The sequence below is a fragment of the Tursiops truncatus genome, chromosome 5 (assembly GCF_011762595.2).
Source record: "Tursiops truncatus isolate mTurTru1 chromosome 5, mTurTru1.mat.Y, whole genome shotgun sequence".
NCBI classification, from domain to species: Eukaryota; Metazoa; Chordata; class Mammalia; order Artiodactyla; family Delphinidae; genus Tursiops; species Tursiops truncatus.
In genome coordinates, this window is record NC_047038.1 from 134,939,796 (window position 1) to 134,958,747 (window position 18,952).

General features: G+C 41.0%; 1 protein-coding gene and 1 pseudogene across 7 annotated transcripts in view; both read right to left on the reverse strand.

Annotated features, from left to right (window-relative positions):
- Window positions 1-18,952, reverse strand: part of ETFDH (electron transfer flavoprotein dehydrogenase) — a 35,119-nt gene that overhangs the window by 15,603 nt on the left and 564 nt on the right. For 3 of the 7 annotated variants that reach the window (XM_019926356.3, XM_019926351.2, XM_073805619.1), the window contains exons 2-6: window positions 7,512-7,652; window positions 6,736-6,965; window positions 4,683-4,764; window positions 4,119-4,237; window positions 1,807-1,884 (exon numbers count right to left, since the gene is read on the reverse strand). In XM_019926356.3, coding sequence (XP_019781915.1) covers window positions 1,807-1,884; window positions 4,119-4,237; window positions 4,683-4,764; window positions 6,736-6,965; window positions 7,512-7,652 — 650 coding nt within the window. Of the gene's footprint in view, window positions 1-1,806; window positions 1,885-4,118; window positions 4,238-4,682; window positions 4,765-6,735; window positions 6,966-7,507; window positions 7,653-10,208; window positions 10,231-12,763; window positions 12,907-18,952 lie in introns of those variants that run through there. The other 4 variants (XM_073805618.1, XM_073805617.1, XM_019926355.3 and 1 more) reach the window with 4 other exon arrangements.
- Window positions 10,278-12,753, reverse strand: LOC101325376 (protein Hikeshi pseudogene; annotated as a pseudogene).

An 18,952-nucleotide genomic window follows, 5' to 3' on the forward strand; every position in this document is an offset into this window, starting at 1 on the left:
ACAAGACACAAAAATATACATTTGAACAAATACCCTGACAATATACACACAAAAAGAACTATCAGAATGGTAGAATTTGCATGCTTCAATGTTGCTGTAATATTAAATACGGACATTTTTAAAGAATAAAATGCAATTTATAATCAAATGATCATAATACAGAAAAGAATAGCCATAACACAGGAAAGAATATAAGAAAGACAGTATTCTTTTATCATCACTGAGTTCCCTTAAGCCCGAGCTCCCTTACTGAGTTCATGATTCCTCTCCACCCAGAACTCTGTTCCCTTTCTGTGCCCTCTGACCTCATCCTGTGCTCACTCAACACCAGTCAACTAGAGTCCAATGACTACAATGGCTGTCACTGATAACATAGTCACTGTACTAAAATGGCTCTTGTAGATCTCATCACTAACGTACAAACTCAGGCTGTTTCTCCAGGGCAAGATGAGCCCAGAGACCCCCGAGGTGTGGACCACCCGGCCAGAGCATCGTCAGTCAGAGACACCCTGACCCCCGAAACAGAGTAAGAAATGTCACGAGATGATGATTCTTCCCAGCTTCTTTTTCTTCTGCTTTAAAACACCCCGAACCCAAAGACCGGGTGCAGTGGATCTGCGAGGCTTGTCTCACACCCCCTTGCTGGGAGCCCCGCAATAAACTCTTACTTTGTTGCAAACTCCTGCTATCAGAGTCTGGCCTTCTGTGCTGAGGGTACAGGTCACATTATAAGAAGCAGGATGAGATACCAGGTGTTGCAAACCTGGCTATGCATCAGAACCCCTGGGGCTTGATACAAGACAGCTTCTCGGGCCCTGCCACAGGACAGGCTGAGCCCCAAGGCCTCAGGCGATTCTGGGGCAGCCAGCCAAGCCACTAGGAGAACCACAATGCAGGTAAGACTCGAGAGCTTTGCCACTTGCTAATCTCTGTGCAGGAAGGATTGAAAAGCAGGACGATCTGCTGGAGGAGGCTTAGACTAGATGCCCAGCTCTGTTCTAGAATGGCAGAGAGGACTAACTAGGAGTTGACAAATCTCTACTGAGGCCCCGGCACTGCCTGGCACTATGCTAGCTCTGGAGTAACCCTCCATGATCTCTGAGGTTCTAATCTAGTTGAGAAATTAAGACAATTAACAAATAAACATGAATAGGCAAGTTAATTTATCAAGATGTTAATTTGTATTTTGCTCTTGTTATCATAGGAAAGCAAGGTATTTTTTTTCCTTGTCCTTTCCAAGGGAGCTCTTCTTTTACAAATGCAAAAATAACAAGTTTTGAAAACCAGAAGGCCATTGAAGCCTATTTTGAAAGAGATGAGGTCAATCAGTTTTGCATTTACCAAAAGATGTCAAAATCCTGTCAAAGACTCCATCAGCATTACTGACAGTAATAATGCAAATGACTCTTGTCCACAGAAGTGGAAACTGTGGAGGTGGCCCAGCTGCTGACCCACGTGTGCATGGTTTTTGATTCTCCTTGAACTGGTTGTAACATCTTACTGATTCCCTCATTAATTAACGAGTGAAATAAAATCTTTGACCCATGTTTGTTTGATATTTGTATGTCATGTTTTTTCTTTTAAGAAAATCATTGTTAAACATGTTATATCTACTTGCCTAAATTACGGTTAGTTCAAAGATGTTTCTCTATTTTTTAACAATGAGAAAAATTCCACATTAATAACTAATGTTCTAACATGCACTTAATTAATGTGCAGTTTGTAGCAAGACTAAATTATTGGGTGTGAGTTGATTCTTTCTCTTTCACTGTCAGTTTGCGAAGCGCAGAACTGTTACGTGCATACCTTGGGCGCACCATCCTTCTGTATCCCTACGTCGTTGGTGGCAATTCCTTTCACGCTACCGTCTTCATGAAAAAGGATCTAGAATGAAAACACATTTGGTTATCACCTGGGGATTCACAACCGCTTGCAAAGAAACAAACAGCCTTCGATTTTTAGAAGGTGAGCTTGTTCTCAATGTTATAGAGACAAAGGCTTAAGAATGTTCCAGCAAAAAAAGGGGATGTGCTTCTAAGCTACTCCCTTCTAGACAGAACACAGCTCAAACAGCTGGAAATGAAGGAAATGCCCCGACCTGGTGAGGAAGAACAGGGGGAGCTGCCAGAGAACAACGAAGGAGCCGGGAAGATGCAGCAGGAAGCCCTCTGCCGAGTTCAGGGGTCAAAGGCATGTGCACAGAACTTGGGGTCAGCACCCGTGACAGGCTGGACCATCAGGTGGGCGGCTGAGGAGAGTGTCGGGAAAGCCTCTGTCTCCAGTGAGCCCAGACCCCAAAACCAAAAGACCAAACAACAAGACAAAACAGAGAGGGGCTGAAGGCAGTCCAAGTTATTTCTGGACCACAAAGAAAAGGGAAAACTGGTCAAAGGTATGATTCTGAAGATGAGCAATAACAATTCTCTTATTTGGTTTGTTTCCTCCGGAGGAAAATGCTCTTTTGACAGGAAAGAACAAACTGTACACTAGAACCTCACAGCAGAAAGCACGGGAGAGGAAAGGCGAAACAAGAACCAGCAGCAATGGATGTGACACCTTGAAAACAAATCCACAGTAGTATGTGACTGTGGCCTGGACCCGAAAACGGCCTCGGTGTACAAAACCTGGGGAGGAGAGGAGAGCTGCAGGGGACCAGAGAGAGAGAGAGAGAGACACGGAGGGAGAGAGAGCGCACGCGAGCGGGCATGTGTGCAGATACACTCAAAAAGAGAAAATCATGGATGCTACAAAACATCTACTTGTGACTTTGATTCCTGTTGAACACAGTTTAATTGGGAGAAATGCAAAACCAAATGCATGTGCATGAACTGGGAAACCAGAAATCAGTAGTGGCAAGTGTAATGCAGGGACCATGTATTTTACTTGGTTTATATACTGTAAAGGTAAAAACAAAGTTTTTCAATTTTCGCTTGTGCCAAAAACAAGAGCACTCCCTCTCTCATCCAGATTTTTTTTAGCATTTCCTTTAGAAAACTTAACTGTAAACCCTTTCTCTGTCTCTCTTAGATATATGGGAGTCATGTTAAAAGCTAAGTAAGACTCCTGCCAGGTCTGTATCTCAGCAATGAGTTTCTTGGGTACTCGGGGACACACCTGAGATGTGACCATGGAGGAGGACGGTGGCCGGTCTCCCTCTCTCTGGGGGAAGAGTCTGGGCTCCGTGCTGGCCTCCGCGTTGTCACTTCCCACTTGTCACAAAGATACAGGACGCTTTATTTGTCCTTTGGATAGAGACGATTAACGTGCATGTAATGGACTGTATCTGCCTGACTCTGTAAAAGGGTGAGATTTCTTTCTGTTTCAGCGACCTCCCTAGCAGATGGCCTGTAGCTGCACTGTAGTCTTGGCAAGAAAAAAACTGTTTCATTCTTGTTTATAATATGTAGAGGTAATTTTTCTGGGCTGGCAGGAGATTTTAGTTTTAATAATTTCCCCAACGGTATTCAGTGAGAAGCTACAGTCCGATGTGGCCGCCAAAAGTTATTTTGAGGAAATTACTGGGAGAACAGTTTCTAGAATGAAGAGGGGAACGGCCCTGCTGTACAGCAGGCTTGAAGTAGTGCAGACATTCTGGGTGCCACTTAGAAAGGGAATAAAAAGGGAACGTGGTCAGAGGAGGGCAAGGAGAATAGTGAAGGGACTCAAAATATTTACATATTATATGGTGGCTGTAAGAATGGAGGCTATTTAAGTGGGAAGAGAAAAACCACCTGCGAAGGCGGGGAAGGAGAGCAGGACATAGTTATAACTGGAGAGTTCTCCCTGGAGGAGGGCACAGATTCGTTCCACACAGTATAAAACAGTAAATAAACGTCTCCTCAACTTAAGGAAGAGAGTATCACCAACAAACCAAACATCGGAGATATTTTTTCATCCTTGAAGGTGTTGTCCTAAGCTGGACAGTCACATGATGTGGTGACAAGGACTTCAAGTACCCTTTGCGTGAGATCTTGCTAAGATTTCCTCTGATCTTGCAATTCTAAAATCCTATGGCTGTTTGAAAATATACATCTATTTACCTCTGTACCCATCTTGGTTGCTTTTCAGAAGAAACAGAGACCGCGTCCTATAAGCACTAAGAACAGGGCCGCACAAACCTCTGCAGCCGCGTAGCCGGGGTACACTTCCACACCCAGGGCTTCCGCCTGCTCTCCCATCCAGCTCACCAGATGTCCCAGGCGCACTATGTAATTGCCATGATTGTTCATCGGGAGACCTACAGATACATGCTTGGTTTAGAAGTCTGACTTTTTATGGGTAAAACATCTCAAAAACAGAAATACTTAATTTAGGAATTCTAATCAATGTCTAATTTCTACATAAATACACACACATCATCTTATGGCCATAATTTCAATTTATTTTGTAACAATTCTGGTCTAGAGTTCAAATTATTACATTGAAAACGACATTACAGACTAAATTAAAAATTCCTGGTTGCCGTACAAGACTATCTCAATTCTTCTAGACTGGAAGACAAAAGCACTGGGCTCTAGGCCTGCTTTCTTCCCCACAAGCTAGCTGTGAAATTCTGGTTAAGTCCTTCGAGTCTCTGGGACTTAGTTTTCTCATCTGTAAAAGGAAGGGATTCCACCCAATGAAATGCAGCTCCTTCCAGCTGTGGAATTCTGTTAAGTCTACGAGTATTTATCATTCCTCACCTGGGAGAATTGGCACAGGAATTCTATATTTCTCTGTCAAAATTCCAAATCTATCTTCTGTTACGGGAGTGTTAAGTGGAGCCTGGAAACAAAAGGAGGAGAGAAAAGGACTTTAGTTCATACTTGTGAGGTAAATACAAATCATAAACTACTGTGTCAAAAAGGAAAGGGAATTATCCTCCTCACTTTTCTTCCACCACTTCCTTTGGAGAACTTGACGCCGTAAATCCTTTGTCTCTTTGAGATGCATGGGAATCTTTTTAAACCTAAATAAGCCAGTTTGCATCCCAGGAATGTCTTTGCTGGGGGCCTTGGAGCCACCTTTGAAAGTGAACATCAGGGGGGCTGTCTTCCTGTCTCCCTGCCTCTGTGTGAGGTGCCTAGGCACCTGCTGTAACTTCCTGCTCCATGGAAAGAGAAGAGTTTTAGTTTTCCTCTGGATAAAGGCAATAAACAGGCATGGAAGGGATTGGATCTGCCTGGCTACATAGGCTTTGATGTGAAAAACTTTTTCTATTAGAATTGATATTGTGTCAATAATAATTCAGTGATACCTATTTTTGATATAACATTGAAGAGAGAAAGTTAATTAGGCATAGTTACAGCATTTCTAGTTCCAAGGAGTTCACTACTTTAGAAAGAAGAGCATCGTCCCTTGTGCTAAGCCCCACGTCAGCAAACCCAGCCCTGACCTTAACCTCATTCAGTTCCGGCCTCTCCAAGGAATGTAATCTTACGCGTCAGCCTCTCCACCAGTCCTCGTGAGGCACCACCTGAAGCCTCGCCTGGTAGGCAACAGTGCCTGAACTAACCCTTTCCTTCCCCCCTTTTTTTTAAATCGTAGAGTCCTAACTACTGGCCTGCCAGGGAATACCCTGAAATAACCCTTTTGCTTATGACTTCCATGCCCCACCCCCTTTCTGCCTGTCAAACCCTTTCCTTTCCTGCTGCTCCTTGGAGCTCCCTTCTGTTTGCTAGATGAGATGCTGCCCAGAATCACTGAATAAAGCCAATTTGATCTTTAAATTTACTCAGGTGAATTTTGATTTTTAACAATCTTTACAGAGTATGTTCACAGATACTAAATATTCTAACACTGAATACCTTGAACAGGAGTAATAAAACCCATCTTACAGGGCTTCCCTGGTGGCACAGTGGTTAAGAATCTGCCTGCCAATGCAGGGGACACGGGTTCGAGCCCTGGTCTGGGGAGATCCCACATGCTGCAGAGCAACTAAGCCCATGCACCACAACTACTGAGCCCATGCACCACAACTACTGAGCCCGCATGCCACAACTACTGAGCCCGCATGCCACAACTACTGAAGCCCGTGCACCTAGAGCCCTTACTCTGCAACAAGAGAAGCCACCACAGTGAGAAGCCCGTGCACCGCAACGAAGAGCAGCCACTGCTCGCCGCAACTAGAGAGCCCGCGCGCAGCAACGAAGACCCAAGGCAGCCAAAAATAAAACAACAACAAAAAAAAACCCCATCTTACAGAAGAAAAAAACTGAGATGCATAGAGTACAATATTTTAACCACGGTCATACAAATGATGACTGCAGTAAAACTAGCACTTGATTCTCTGTGTATCATACCAGTGACTTTTCTGCTTACGTTATAAGGGGTCTTATTAATGTATTTCCTTAGAAAATTAGATTAAATTATCCCCCTTGGCTTTAGATACTGCAATGTCCCAGGAAAGTTATAGAACACTTTATTAAGAACAATGATATAAACACCTATGGAACAAGTTAGGAAATACCCTCAAAATCAAAAAGCTATATTTATTCAAAGATCTTCTCAAGATAATACCTTCTCATAAATCCAGTACACAGATACCATATACAGAAGGCATTAAATGAGTTAATAGCTTAAAATTTTAACTATATTTGATATGATTCAAATGTTTTGGCCCTTTTACAATTAAAAATCTATCTACAAGTATCCTCTAAGAGACAGAACTGGGTGAAAAGGTTTTCCACATTCCTTTCATTTGCAAATAGAGATGCAATAAAGACGAGACTGGGTATAAAAAACTACTTTTCATACTCCCTTCTCCTTCCAGTCTGGGAACAGCTCTTGGAGAGCTCGTGGGTCCAGGCAAGCCCCTGAGAGTGTGTGCGTGCCTATCTGAGCAGCTTTCTCCACCAGACACACGCGGATGTCCTTCTCGTGCTGGGCCGCCAGCTGCTTGAGCCGAGCGGCTGCTGAGAGCCCCGCAGGGCCGGCACCCACGATTACCACGTCTGCCTCGTCTGCAAACCGCTCCATGTTCACCCCTGGAGGGGAGAGGGTTGAAACATATGTAACATCTGTAACTCCATTTCTGCTTTGCGAAGAAGTTCATTTGTACCATTTTTTTAGATTCCACTCACTTTGCTGTAAGGCAGAAAGTAACACAACACTGTAAATCAACTATACTCCAAAAAAACCCACATATCAATTCTGGGATGACTATTACCTGATAAAATTACAGGCTGGGTTACAAGTACCCACTATCCTTTAGAGCATTATTTATAGAAATAACCCCTCTGCTTCCCATGAGAATTATACTAAGTCCATTACTGTCTTAGTTTATTCTCTTAGGTTCTGTTCGAGGACGTATCTTATTTTAACTTCCATAATCCAACTTTTATTACTGAGATTTATTATTATAAGTTTGCAAGCATTTGCTTATCTAAATATTAATATGTAACAGATTTTGTAAAGTTATAAAATATTATTAGATGATTTTACACTATCATGAAAAATACAGTATTTACCTCCACAAAATGATACAAACTGTCTAGAAAAGTCTCAACAATTTTACAGAAACGATTACTTACCTTCCCATCGCTTGTCCTTATCCCGGGGATGAACAGTATAGTGGGTAGTGATTCGAGGTACAGTAGAAGTTGAAGACCATCTTGTAGCACACAGAGGTAGATAATTTTTCTTAATTTGTAAGGCATGAAAGCACTGGTATGCTGCATAAAAATCATGAACAGTATTATTTTTCTAATTAGTTTTTCTCAGCAGTAGATTGAAAAAAAATTTTTTAAAGCAAAAAAAAAAATCTACGACTGGGGATCAGATCTGGCTTGTTTGGTTTTCTGTTAATTACCCTAAACCCTTAAACAGATCACTTAACTGCTTTAGATTTCAGTTTCCTCATTCAAAAAAGTAAAGGGCTACCAGGTGATCACTAAGGGACCATCTTTTTTTTGTTTTGGGCCGCACCACGCAGCTTGCGGCATCTTAGTTTCCCAACCAGGGACTGAACCCAGGGTCACAGCAGTGAAAGCGCTGAATCCTCACCACTGGACCGCCAGGGAACTCCCCCACTGAGGTACCACCTTGACCTGAAATTTTATGAGTCCACGTGATACCTTCTCTTTGGAAACATGTATATCTTCTGGACACGTCAACACTGCGGACTGTCAGTGAATGGTTACATCTATGCTGCAGAGCCCTTAGCTGTGAACTGTCTTTCCTAGGTGAACAATTCAGCTGGCTTTTCCTCAGAAAGCAGTGCTTTCAAATTATAACATTTTAAAAGTATCTAATAGGGCTTCCCTGGTGGCGCAGTGATTGAGAGTCCGCCTGCCCATGCAGGGGACACGGGTTCGTACCCCGGTCTGGGAAGATCCCACATGCCGCGGAGCGGCTAGGCCCGTGAGCCATGGCCGCTGAGCCTGCGCGTCCAGAGCCTGTGCTCCGCGGCGGGAGAGGCCACAACAGTGAGAGGCCCGCGTACAGCAAAAAAAAAAAAAAAAAAAGTATCTAATAAACTAATTTATTCAATTTACCTCATGTCAAGCTTCATTTATAAATAGGATGACCATATAATTTATCACCTAAACTGGATACTTTGAAAGTAATAAGGGGCAGTTACTAATGGTTATGCCGGGACAAGGTGGCAAACTGCGTTTCAGCTTCCTTTTAAATTAAGTGGACCCTGCCATATAGCAGCATCTTCTGAGAGCCTCAAAAACGTATCTATTCTCTGAGTTAGCAAACAGGATTTTATGGAAATAAACAGAAGTGTGCAAAGATTTATCTGCAAGAATGTTCATTAAACCTCTGTCGTCCTTAAACCTTCACCTCTATCTCCTCCCTCCCTTACCTGAAACCAAGCACATCAAACCTCACAGAAAGACAGAAGCAATCAGGTGGGAACTGTCTCAATTCCTGGCAAGAACCTCTAATCTGTATTGTGTCCATCCTTTGTTCATTCTCTCAGCTTATAATAAAGAGATGTCTTTTCTCCTCACTTAGAGTAATCCTTCCACCTGGATGACGAGGCTAACCCTTCCCATCTTCTTAGAGACATTCCTACGTCAAAGACCCCCCTAACTCCTGTATCTTCAATTTCTCACTCCCTTCTCTGGTACTCCTCTCCATGGCAATCCTTCCCGTAATAAAAGAAGGGCAGAGAATCCTCCCTTGGGAATAGCCCTGAAAGATATAAAAACTTATATTTGTAGCTTAAATAATTAAAATCTGTTATGGGAGAAGGGATGGAATAATCAAAGGAACAGAATAAAGAGTTTAGAAATAGACGGAATACACTTAAGGATCTGTCATATGATAAAGACACCATTTCAAATAAGGAAGAAGAGACAGCTCGTCATTAAATGGTCAGAGACAGGTAGTAGAAAATTTGGAAAAAAGTATACCTCTCTCTTTATATGAAAATGAATTCCATTTGATCAATGATTTTAACAGGAAAAGTCAAAGTATAAAAGTTTATGGTGACAACTTCCCTGGTGGCGCAGTGGTTAAGAATCCACCTGCCAATGCAGGGGACACGGGTTCGAGTCCTGGTCCAGGAAGATCCCACATGCCGTGGAGTAACTAAGCCCGTGAGCTGCAACTACTGAGCCCACGCGCTGAGCCCATGCTCCGCAACCAGAGAAGACACAGCAATGAGAAGCCCACGTACCACAACGAAGAGTAGCCCCCACTCACCACAACTAGAGAAAGCCCGTGCGCAGCAACGAAGACTCAACGCAGCCAAAAATAAATAAATTAATTAATTAAAAAAAGATTATGGTGATAGATCCACAAATTATTTGACTCTCTGCTTTTGAGTGTGGGCTGAACTTAAGGATTAGCTTCCAACAAGTAGAGTGCGGCAGGGAAAAATACTAGCTTTACAGTAGAGAAGTATGACAGACACTTTACCCAAGTGATCAAGTTTACCATTACCAGCAACAAGACATCCTGGCATCACACGATGTAATGTCATGAGAAGGCCTCCTCACCTTCGTGCTATGCCTCCCCCAAATCCACAACCTTAGTCTAATCGAGAGGAAGCAGCAGACAGACTCGGATCGAGGGACCTCCTACAAAGCGCCTGACCAGCGCACACTGCAAGTGCCAGGTCATGAGAGACAAGAAGAAACAGTGGAATTACCACACTGAAGTGGACTTGATATGAGAAGACGTGACACCTGAAGCAATGTGGGGTCCTGGACAGAAAAGATCTGAATAAAGTCTGTAGTTTAGTTAACAGTACTGCACCAATGTTAGTTTCTTACCAATTGTTCTACGGATATGAAGTTAAGCTGGGTGAAGGGTGTATGGGAACTCCTCAGTGCTATCTCAAAAAAAAGAAAAAGAGTGTAAATATTTGTGACCTTGGATCAGGCAATGGCTTCTTAGCTATGACACCAAAAGCACAAGCAACAAAAGAGAAAACAGATACACTGTCCTTCATAAAAATGATAACTTTTTGTTTTTAAAAGATACCAACAAGAAAGGGAAAAGATAACCCATGGAAGGGGAGAAAATATCCGCACATCATATATCTGATAAGGGATTTGTATCTGGCATATATAAAGAACTAATTTCTAATAACAAAAAGACAAACAACCCAATTAAAAACACACAAAGAATCTGAATAGATGTTTCTCCAAAGGAGATAAACGAATGTCCAATAAGCACACGAAAAGATGCTCAATATCATTAACCATCAGAGAAATACAAATCAAAACCACAACACGATACCACTTTATATCCACTAAGACGGCTATAATCAATAAGACATAACAAGTGCTGGAGAGGATGTGCAGAAATTGGAACCATCGTGCACTGCTGGGGGTGGGGGAGTAAAATGGCGCAGCCACTTCGGAAAACAGTCTGGCAGTTCCTCAGAATGTTAAACATACAGTTTCCATATAACTCAGTCATAGGTATATACTTTCTTTTCCATTAAAAATTAATTTATTCAGATTATGTTTTCCAAAAGAGAGGGTTCTGTGCTAGTCATCTTTGAAAGTTTTCATACCATTTCAGAACCACATTTGTCGGAATGAACATTTCAGATGGACTTGGTGTCATCTGGGCCTGAGAGACATCAAATGAAGCAAAACTGTAGGAGCTGTCCAACATCTTTTGTGGGAACTGAGTAAATGAGTCAACTGAAGACACAGCAGCATTACCTACAGGAGTCTGCTGAGCCAGACTGTCCAATAATTCCACTGAACTTCCAACGTGAGCAACAGATGGAGTCCGGACACTATTCATGGCCCCAGAAGGGTGCTGGCTTCCTCCTCCAGGTTTAAGACCTGAAGTTTTGAAGATGGCACTCGGTTTCCACTCGCGACAAATCCTAGGAGTTGCCGTACTGGCATTCCATTTGAATCAGGACAGGAGAAGTAGACAGATCCTCCCATTCCCTCAGGAAATGGGACTGTTCCCAGCATAAAAACCACAGCACGGTTGATATTTTCATTATCAGGCAAGTCAACAACAAATTTATCCTCTGCCACTTGCTGTGCAGCTGTCTGCACCAGCCTCCCCGCCACCAAGCGGCCAAACATGGTGGCGGCTCCACTCAGCCAGCACAGACCCGAAGTCCTGGTGCTACTGCCCTAGTCGAGCCCAAGAACCTTCCAGAACGTGGCGGCGGATGCCTACCCCTCTGCTACACAGCAACTAGGCCAGCGGCAGAAATGCCTCCTGCCCCCGTGACCTCTGACCTCTCCTTCCTCAGGTATATACGTAAGATAAAAGAAAACATATGTCTGCACAAAAACTTGTACATGAATGTTCATAGGTACGTTATTCACAGCAGCCCCACAGTGGAAACGACCCAAATGTCCATTAGTGGATGGATAGTTGTTACCTAGGGCTGGAGGGGCTGGGGAGTGATGGTTAATGAGTATGAGCTTTCTTTCTGGGATGATGGCAACGTTCTAAGACACACTGTGGTGACGGCTGCTCAACTCTGTGAATATACTAAACACCACTGAGTTGTATCCTTCAGATGACGTGATTGTATGGTGTGTGACTTGTATCTCAATAAAACTCTTGCTTAAAAAAGAACATTTACAGTCACACACAAAAAAGATTATGGGGAAAACAACTGTAATTTTTTTTAAAGAAACTTTGATTTGGAAAGCTTTTTCTAAGTGTGGCAAAAAAATCTCAAAACTCATAAGATCACTTAACTAAAAATTTAAAACATCTATATGACCAAAAAATGATATAAACATAACTGTCTTTTTTTTTTTTTGAGATTTAAACACTTAGACACACCGGCTGAATTGTGGTAGAGAAGTGAGGTCAAAAAGTCCAGTGAACTCATAACATCACCATATAAAATCACAGATGGCAATTCTATGTCCATCTCTGATGCCAGTAGTGCTAACACCAGGCTATGAAATGGCAATGATTTAAATACCCAATGAAAATAGAAATGGTAATTTGGGTGGAATTTGGATAGCACTTGACCCAAGAATGATTTCAACTAAATTAAGAGTAGGGCAGATAGTGTCCGATTTACTTTGATATTCCAAAAAACATAAAGCAAACTGTGGACAAAGAATGTCGCCTGTCATCTCAGTAAACAAAGGATGTTGAGGCCATGAAGCCCTCAGCCACTGCAGCTGCCCCCAAGAGTGCACCCTGAGGGGATTCAGGATGGAGAAAAGCAGGATACTGGCCCTAGATGGTATAGGTGCACATCAAAGGAATAATTTCAATGAGCCCAGACTCTTGCATCTTCCCATACAGGGAAAAGCACTAAATTCATTAACTTGAGATTTTTAGTTTTCTCTAATTAGCAGTAATCTTTTGATGTTCCAACTACCTGTTTTTTTTTGTTTTTTGTTTTGGTTGTTATTGTTGCAAAAACTCTCCAGATCCTGGCTCTTCCCTTATGTCTCTGGAGCAGTCCCTCAGAGCCGTCTCAGAGGTGGTCTCCCGGGCTGTAGTCCTCAGAATGCCTGTTGACTAAAACATAATTCTCAACTTTTACATTGTGTTCTTTTATCCCCCAGGTGACAGTGTGGTGACCACTAAGGGACCTAGAGCTGACTTCTCTCCTTCACCTGAACTCTCTGAGGAACAGAAGCCTTGGTACCAGCAGAGGCCTCTTCTGTCCACCTACCTCCTGAGAGACTCCAGACGAATCTGGGTGAGTCTCCCCTGGTTCTCAGAGCTCCAGATTATTGGTTGATGATCCAGAGTTTTATGTGGCGGTGTGTAACAGGCACCTGGCTCCCAAGCTGAAAGGTACTGGGGGTGGGGGGGCCTAGCTAAAAGACACTGGGGGCTCTGGACTGGGTGATGAGGTGTGAGGCTGGCCTAATATCTTTGCCTCCAACTAAGACTCCAGCCAGGTTTATGTACGTACAAACCTTACACTTACAAGTACTTACTTAATTGGGAATTAAAGGAAATCTTGCCTCAAAAATGACAAAGATGGGGCTTTTTTATTGTGCACACAGTTAAGTTAGAGAAAACCGGCTTGATAAGACACCTTTTCAGAATTCTGACCTTAAAGTAACAAAAGTCCTTCTAGGGGGAGCTTGCATTTCCCTTCCTGTGTCTTTGAGATGTAAACGTTCTACCTGATCTTCGGTGCTGTGTGTGTTTTTAAACTTGGTCTCTGCCATCCGGAAGGTAACATACGGTGTACATCTGTCAGCCAATCGAACAGACTGGGATTCCGAGCAGTCTTCTGTCTGTGCCAACTCTCAGGCACTTTTTTTGCCATCTTAACCTTCATCGTGTCAGCCTGCTCAACGAAGGCCTTTACTTTCTTAGACTATTTTTGGGAGTAAACCTTCTGGATCTTGTTTAGTCGGCACCCTCCACGCTCTCTTATTGGGAAGCCTCTTGCATTTTATTGGTTTGAGCCACTATTAAGATATACCTCATTAAGGGCCAGATGATGGATCCTGTAAACTGGAGATACTTCTAAACTGGTAAAACTTTAGAGCGCTCTCATAGTGAGCAGCTGTTTTATTGGCACCCATGAAAAAAAACAAATTAGAAGGTGGAAAAGGACATATATAATGATTAACCTAAGAACTCCTTTAAAACAAACAAAGAACAAAACAGTTTGGGAAGACTTATTTGTGGTCTCTGCTTCCCCTCAATGGGTCTTACAGATGCTAATAAAAGCATTAGGCTAATTAATGTTAACTAGTTTAACATGGAAGTTAAAAAAAATGGAGGGAAAAGTCTAGAGACTTCTTCCTGACAAGGTGGAAATTTTAGAGACTAGTACCCCCCAAATAAAGAAATCTACAGATGGTTATTAATAAATGGGATAAATAAAATGGATGTTAGTGGGATTAAAACAAAAGGTTTTGATGCAACACTACCTATGGATGATGGGCCAAAGGGACACCCTATTGGTTCCCAACATTAAAGGGCCCCAAACAAGTCCACTCTACCCAGTTTAAAAAACATATATATTTAAAAGGCTGGAAGAAAATTACATTTAGATACCTGACCAACAGTTACTTGGGGCAACAGGCCAACTAATCAAATGAAAAGACTGACAAAAGGGCCTGAGTCTCTTGGTTCAACCCCTCGCTAGGGACCCCAGAGCCTTTTAAACAAAATAGATAAAATGGTTGGGGAATGAAAGAAAGCTTCTAGGACTCCTTGTATGACCAAAGCTTGTTGATTGGGTCCTAATGGGAACCAAAGTTAAAGGTATAAAAGTTGACAGAATTGAGATGGAAGTTTATAAAAATTGGTATATTTAAATAGGCTTTATATAAGATGTTTACATCTCTTTTGCTGAAATTGTGGGATAGACATGTTTCACTGGGATAGACATGTTTCACTGGGCTTGTGGGATATTTATTGTGAGATAGACATGTTTCACTGGGCTTCCTCTACTTGGTATTATAAGACAGGGCATATGAATCTGGCCCTCATGAACTATTAAACATATGAAATGAAACCAGTAGGGTTACCTGAGCCAATACAATATGAGGTAAAAAATGGGAACTAATATTCAGGGGTCAATAAAAATAATAATAGACATTTTGCTCTGGGTCTACCCTGTGCACTCAAAAAGAGGGCCATTGTTAATGCCTTATGCAAGCTTTTGAAGTCATGATAAATTAAATCCTAAAGTTCTAGAAAGTGGAACTCTTGATTTTCAGTTTAGTTGGAAATCATCTCTCTGATACAAAAGCAAATAAAGTAAGTATAGTTGGGCAAATCAATATTTTAATATCATTTAGGTGGCAGATCAGTTCTTCGGAGAATTAGGAGCAGATGTACCTTTCAAATCTCTACAAATCAGAAATGTAAATACAGCCCACAAAGACCAGAGACTGAGCCTAATTAGCTCAAACAGGTAAAACCTGAAACCAAGGGGAAAAAAAGGGAAAAAAGGCCTTTTTAAACTCAAACTGTTGGAAAGGTTTCCTCACCCAAAATCTAATTCATAGCCTCCTTAAGGGTTTATCAAGGACAAATACAAATCTTAAGTCTTTTCCACAAATAGTGAAGCCTTGGTCATCTGAGCAAACAAATTTAACTTATTCCAACTGTTACTTATAAACTAGTGAGTTTATATGGTAATACCTGATTCATAACTAAGCTTTTAGAGTGAAGCTGTGCAATCTCTAGTTTTGTCTGTTTATATGTCTGGGTGTACATTACATATGAGATGTCTCAAACTCTGGAAAATATTATCAAAATTAAACTTATAAAAGAGCTCTATTTAATTGACTTAAAATAAGCACTTACAAAGTAAATATTTCTAAATATAAAAGAAACTGGCCAGAGTGAATTTTGGGTTCACATGATCTAGGAAATATTCAATATTAAATTAATATCTGATATTAAAGCTATCTTAAGCTTGTTGGTTTAGTCAGTACAGACATGTCTTACTTTTATTGTACCTAGGTTTACTGAAGGTCATAAGTTCATGTTATTTGTAACAGTTTGTCAACAAGAAAAAATTAAATAGTACCATTTTCATAAGTTACAAAATAAAGGTAAATGAGATAAGAGTTTTTAGGTGAACTCTTCAGGAATAATTATGTTGTGGGTATGTCTATCTTAAAATAGTTTCTTCAGATTTTTGGTAATTTGAGTTTTGACAAGTTAAAAATGATGGGAATTTATTGAATATCCAGGTTATTTCAAATAAGATAAAATACTGGAACGTTAATTGCTAAACAGGTCTAAATCTACCTACTTTTGTCTCCTTACGAGAGGGAAACTACAGATGTTTGGGTTTATTGGACACATGTCTTGTACCACACTGAGGAAAGAAATTATGCTATGAGAAGATGTATGTTTCTAGAGGTTTTAGAATATTCAAATCAGGAAATGCTGTTTGTGAACAAACAGTTCATAATCACTTGCTCCTTTTCAGTTTTTGCTAAAGATTAAGGTTTTTAAGGGTTAAAACTGTAATATGTAATCAAAGCTACTAAAAATATCAAGGGAAACATTTCAGTGTGCTAGGAAAGTAGGATGTATGTTCTCAGCAAAAGAAGATATGAAGAATAGAAATGAATTTGTTGGAAAAAGAAGGGTGATTTTGTCCTAGAGACATTTACTTCTCCTTAGAAATATTCCTTAAAAAAATTAAGGAACAAACTAATATGAACACAGAAAGTTGTAGAAGGTTTGCAGAAAGGGAGCCCTGAAAAGGAGTTCTGGACATGGTCAGGCTGGGATTAGATTAAATTTAATTAGGTAAATGGATTTTGTTATTAAAAATAGGCTGAGGTAGGAATGGACTTGGTTCCTCTCTCTGTTAAGAGAACAAAGTTTTCACTGCTTTGGATAAGAGATTGAGTTTCCGTGACTCTAAGTGATCTGTTTTTGCTTTTGAAGTATTTTGTCACTTTCGTTAAGTGAATTAAGTGTTGTTTCACAGCGACCTATGATCCTATTTGACCAAGTGTTTTGAAACCTTTCTGGTACTTTTGACAAACTTCCCAAATCGAAAATTCTAACTAAAGTTCTTCTGACCCCCAGCTAACTCTGAGATGCTTCAAAGGAATCCTGAGATATCTTGAAGAGAGATATTCAACTAAGTTTATTTATGTTAACGTACATGGGAAACACTGTCAAATAAGTGGTGATAATACCTTCTAAGGTTAGATGTCATTCATATAGATATTCCAAAATTTGTAAAGAACTCCTAAAAGTCTGATATGTCCTGGTATAATGCTATCAGTCATAATTCTAGTTATTATCTTAAAATGTTGTTTGTCACAGAAATATCCAAGTTTCTTGTCAATTGCATTGTAATCAGATCTTTAACCATGCCATATTAAGTCTTTTGTCGTTTTTAGACAATCATTCTTTTACTCTGATGCTTTTATATAATGAAGATCTTCAAGAAGATTTACAAAAAGGACTATTTGACAAATACAAGTTTCTGACAACTTTTAGATCATACCACTGAGCTGGAAAACCTTTCCTCTTACACTTACCCCAAGTTGATTAAGTATACCTTTGTAAACAAAGATGAAACATTTCTTTTTCTCTCTACCTGATCCCTCCAGAATTTGGCTTCTCCAGCTGGCTCCCCTGGGGACTTGATGGCTTATTTCGACCAGATTACAACTAGTTATACTAATCATTGTTTTAATTTGCTCTCTTGTTAGTTTCAAATTACTTATGACTTGGCCCTCTCTCTGCTGCACTCTGACCTTACTAATGTTATTAGCTCTATTATTTATATCCTGTCTACTTTATAAGATTGCTTTCTCTTGCATTACCCAATGTGTAACCAGGCCTCCAACAAAATCAATGATGTCTTAAGACAGTTGATCACATACATAACTCTAGAATAATTGCAACAGTGCAACTTTAGATATGGGAAGAAGTAACAAGGCAAAACAGCTCCTGGATCATCATCAACTAGTAAGACAGGCGCTGCAGAGAATTTTAGATTACCAACAGGGCCCAATCCCCAAAATAACCCATTGGGTGGTCTCTCAACAGAATCTTCGCCTGATCTAGGAATGAGCTCTCCTAGCGCCGTGGGACAAAAACTGGTCATGAAATGACTCCCAAACATTGGTCAAATTTATGAGTAAGAGGAGGCACTGTGGACAAAGAATGTCACCTACATCTCTTGATGTAGAGCCATCAAGCCCTCTGCCACTGCAGCTGTCCCAGCTGTGCATCCTGGGGGGATTCAGGATGGAGAGAAGCAGGACACTGGCCCCAGAGAGCAAAGGTGCACATCAAAGGAATGAGTTCAATGAGGCCAGACTCTTGCATCTTCCCATACCGGGCAAAATGCTGAATTCATTAACTTCAGATATCTGGTTTTCACTAATGAGCAGTAATCTTTTCATGTTCCAACTACCTGGCTTTTTTTTTTTTTTTTTTTTTTTTTTTGCTTGTGTTTGTTTGTTTTTACAAAAACTCCTCTGCATCTTGGCTTCTCCCTGACCTCTTCAGAAGAGTCCCTCAGAGCTATCTGAAGAGGCTGTCTCCTGGGCTTAAGTGCTCAGTGTGTCTGCGAATAAAACGTAATTCGCAATCTTTAGGTTGTGCATTTTTTTTTTCAGTCAACAGTACATACCCGTTAGGTGTAGTAATACACGCACGAGGTATAGAAACTTTAAATGAAATCCTAACTATTTAATCCACGATGGCCGAATTTGACAATTCTAATTTAATGAAATTCGTTGACTTTGCAATAGGTACACCTGTTTATTCTATAACCACAAATTAATTTAAAGAAACTAAAGATAAAAACTAAGTCCGTTGTGGGAGAATTCAATATCCTGAAGTAAACTTTTTTTTTTTGACTTTTTAACCGTTCTTTTGTTTTTAAGTAAAACAAAACAAAACCAAACCCATCCCGCTGCATCATTCTACTTTTTTTTCTTAAGTGAAAGGAGGGGCGGGTAATGAGGTATTTTACCAAGTCATCCTGACGGCTCTAGGGGCAACCATGACACGACAAGCCCTAGAGTTAATTTCAGGCAACGCAGAAAAATTCCTGGCCCCAGATCCACTCTGGTCACTTGGGCAGCATTTGAAAGTTACT